Source organism: Phaseolus vulgaris, chromosome 7 (assembly GCF_051622355.1).
Source record: "Phaseolus vulgaris cultivar YP4 chromosome 7, ASM5162235v1, whole genome shotgun sequence".
NCBI lineage: Eukaryota > Viridiplantae > Streptophyta > Magnoliopsida > Fabales > Fabaceae > Phaseolus > Phaseolus vulgaris.
This window is the reverse complement of record NC_143504.1, coordinates 12,247,077-12,251,464: the sequence shown is the minus strand read 5'-3', so window position 1 is coordinate 12,251,464 and position 4,388 is coordinate 12,247,077. Positions and strand designations below refer to the sequence as shown.

At 29.8% G+C, this 4,388-nt stretch overlaps 1 protein-coding gene across 1 annotated transcript; it reads left to right on the top strand.

Annotated features, from left to right (window-relative positions):
* Positions 1-3,629: 3,629 nt before the first annotated feature.
* On the top strand, positions 3,630-4,388 carry LOC137829046 (uncharacterized). The gene has a single exon (XM_068635841.2). It carries the CDS (start codon positions 3,630-3,632, stop codon positions 4,386-4,388), a length of 759 nt encoding a protein of 252 aa, XP_068491942.2.

The window sequence follows — 4,388 nt, the reverse complement described above, 5'->3', positions numbered from 1 at the left end:
ATCTCAAGCAAATGCAACCTATATTTGTAGGTTTTGTATGTGCTATTCATCAACGATACAATGCTAAATGCATTCAACAACTTAATTGAATCAAGGTGTGTCCAAAAAACATTTGTAACAACCTATGAAGACTTATTACACTGACTCCAATGAGTATAATTGTCACAACTTAGCAACACCATTAATTGTTGTATTTAAGTTCTAGATCCCCTCTCTGATCTCTTGTATGCATGCCTGACTATACACTTGCTTTATTATTCTTCATTGTTTCTTTCAAAGTAAGTAATATCATTGTCGACATCACTAAACTTTTAATCATGTTAAGAAACATAAAATGCGCATTCGATTTTAATCTTTTAGCATCAGGGTGACCAACTAATGTATTGGTCAATTCATGATTATGACTCCCACATATTACCTTCAACACCCGACATTCTCCATTGCAAACTGTTTTACCTTTGAAATTTAAAAGGACAATCACATTTTCTTGTACCAGTTACAGTGACCTCCAAATTGTGTTTGTATTTCCTATACTTAACACCATTTCACAACCTAAAAACACATATGTCACATTCCCTATTATCCATTTGTTTTGTCATACCTCAAAATGTTAATTACAAAATCAAAATTCAAATGCTACCTTACACACTCATTGAAGTAAGTCATCATGTGCAATAAATACATACATAAATACATTACAACATAAGTATATGCCATGTGTCACATTTTTTTTTATACAAATGAATGTAAAAGGGTGTTAAAGGGTGAATACAGTCTCCTCTAATTAATTCATCTTGAGTTACAAATTTTTTTTTTATATCCAACTCATCCATATCGGAAAACTTATCTACTTCATCGAATATTTTGGTCCACAATTGAGATTCCATCTTTGTCATTATAAAATTTATTTGTATAATTAGTACAAAACAACATAATGCAGCAGAGACAATTACATGACTTAAAAAAATAAAAATAAATGTTAAAAAAATCATAAATTCTATATTTAAAAAAATTATAAATTCTATATTATGGATTATATGTTCTGGAATACAAAATTTGTATTTCGGGGTTGCAGTTGCAGCATATAAATTTTATATTCTAAAATATACAATCCAAAATACAAATTTATATTTTAGATTATACAATTTATAATACAAATTTATACTATTTAAAATTTATTTCTAAAATTTAAATATTAACATACTTTTAATTTTTCCTTTACCGTGAAGAAAATATTGACTCCTCTAGTTTAAGTATTTATTATTATCATTATTTATTGACTCTCTAGTTTAAGTATTTATTATTAACACTATTTATATAGTTTCCATTTTTTGCCTGATATAAATAGTTATTACTATAATTTAGAAAATAACTTGTTTGAATCAACATTTTTTTCATCTAATATAAAATTTATTTTATTATCTGACAAATGTTAACTATTGTTCTAAAAAAAACACTGATTTAAGAAATAAAAAAATCAATTAGGCTGTTAAAACATTTATTATAGTCTTGATTACTTTAGCTCATGTTTATTTATTAAAATAAATAGTTATGATAAATTAATGAACAAATCTTTCATCACTACTTAGTTTATTTTAGAAATAAAAAATAATTAATCATTGTAGTGATTAAATTAAATATTATTTTATAAATTAAAAAATTATGATATTTAAAATAATTTTTATTATTAATAAAATTTATAAACTAGTTTTTAAATTGATATCTAATTCTCTACTGATTATTATAATTATTTTATATTCTAAAATTTGTACTAATTAAATACTAATTTAGAAACTAGTTTATAAATTTTTATTAATAATAAAAATTATTTTAAATATTAATAATTATTTTAGTTTCTAAAATAGTATTTAATTTATTCAATATAGTGATTAATTATTTTTTATCTTTAAAAATAATTTTTATTTAATTATTTTTATGTAAAGTATATTATAAGTAATTTTTAAAAAATATTTGGCAAAATGTATATGATCCTTTCTATAAAGGTGGTAGTTTTGAACCCACCAGTTCATAATTTGGTTGGTGTCAACATTTAGCATATCCTGCATTTGGAGTTGGTGTCCAAAGGGGACTTAACTCAATCTTTCCTTTGAAATTAATCAAACAAAATCTTCTACTTTATTTCCTTTCTCAACATTTTTACCTTATTTACCTCCCAAATCTGCGTCAACCATCACACTCAAACCTCAACTTATTCTAATTCTTCCATTTACATTAACTCACTATCACCGTTTCCTCTCTTCTTCCTGCCTTCATCTTTGAAAACACAAGGCACACAGTGGAACAACATTTATCATGTGATCATAACACTATGATTGATCATATAAAAGATCATATCTGTCAAATTAATCTCATGCACTGCACCATAATTTGATTTTTTTTATAAGACAAAACATTATTAACGAGGAGTAGGTGGGGTTTAATCAACCTTTACATCCTTTTCTATTCACCTTTTCTGTCTAAGTTTGATAAGTAAACATTTTCTTTAAATCACTTGGTTATATAGACCCATGTCTCTCTCTCTGTACCTCCTTTACTTTCTTCTTGTTTTTACACTACAGAGTGTGTCTTGATTTTGTAAAACAATTTAAATTAGTTTCTAAAAGTACTTTAACTATTGATAGTTTCTTTTAAAAAACTCTTAAAATTAATTTAAGTAGAGATTGATTAAAATTTATGGACCCAGAAGAATATATATAATATTCAAAGGATAACAATTTTGTTGGGAAAGAGAGAAAAAAATAAATTGGTGAAATACATAGTGCATCTCATGCACGGTTCATGGGCCAATCTCACATAAGTATGATGTACTATACACTTATAAGAAAAAAATTAAAACTAAATTACAACTCAACACTCTCTTAATTTAGTTTTTCAACATTAAATTTTTTTTTTTAAATATTTAAATCTTTTTCACCTTGCCGAATTGGTAAGAACATCTGTAAGTTGATTATGATTGTTGCAGTATATCACTACAATTTTCCTCCATTCACTTGATCTCTCAAATAATCAAATTTAGTGTCAATATATTTATCTCTACCATAAGTTACAAAGTTCTTTGACAAGTTTATTATAGACTTGTTGTCAATGAAAAACTTCATTCCTACATCATGCTTTAACTTGAACTTAATAAATAATTTGTCTAGCCGTGCACTTTGACATGCGCACAAGCATCAATTATGTACTTGACAATACAATATCTTGTTCCTTCTTCAAGCTCCATGAGATTGGGATCCTTCTACAAAGAAAAAGTAATTTTATAGTGCTTTTAAGATCGTCCTTAACACCTCTCCAATTTGCATATGTGAACCTAACAACTTCTATTTTCTAAGTTGACATGTTTTTGTGTGGGAACATAATTTCATTTGTCATGGTTCCTTTGATGTACTTGAGAATCCATTTAGGGGCTAGAAGATGAGATATCCTAGGACTCTTCATGTATCTCAATATTACTCCTACAACAAAGTCTATATGAAGTCGTGTATGGGTTTAAGTGGAAAGTGGGGGATGGTAAGGAGATTTCTTTCTGGGAGGACAGTTGGTTGAGCTGTGGTACTTTGAAGGGAGTTTTTCCGAGACTTTTCTCTCTAAGCTCGGCTAAAAACGCAAAAATGGCTGAGCTTGGGTATTGGTATAATGGTGAATGGGTGTGGAATTTGGACTGGCGTAGATCCTTTTTCGACTGGGAGAAGTCTTTGGTGGAACAACTGTTTCAGAGTCTGCAAGAGGTGAAGTTGGTTTTTGAGGAGGCGGACAGTTGGGTCTGGAAGATTGGGGAGAGTCAAACTTTCTCAGTCAACTCTGCCTATGTTCAGGTAAGGCGGGTTAGAGGAGGGGAGTATTCTCCTGTGTATAGTAAGTTGTGGAGGTGCAAAGCCTTGCCATCTACTTTGTTCACTGCTTGGAGGGTGTTGGAGAATAGGATTGCCTCTAGGGTTAACTTGGTAAGGCGCAGAGTGGCGGTAGAAAATCTCTTGTGTTGTTTGTGTGGGGAGGAGGAGGAGTCATCTTGTCACTTGTTCTTTGTTTGCAGGTTTGCTTGGCATGTCTGGTGTCTATGCTTTAAGTGGCTTGGTGTGTCGTCTGTAATTCACAAGGACCCTAAGTCAAATTTTTCACAATTCAGGATGAGTCAGACTTCTGTTTCGGTTAACGAAGTTTGGGGTACAATTTGGGTTAGCATTGTGAGCGAAATCTGGAAACATAGGAACTCAGTCATCTTCAATAGAGGTATGGCAGATGTGTCTGAAGTGTTCGCTTCGGTGCAAGTAAAGGTATGGTCTTGGATTTATGCAAAGTCTCGTTCTGCTTATTTCCCTTATTCTAGTTGGGTTTTAAATCCTTTGGCTTGTATGAGGTTGATTCATTAA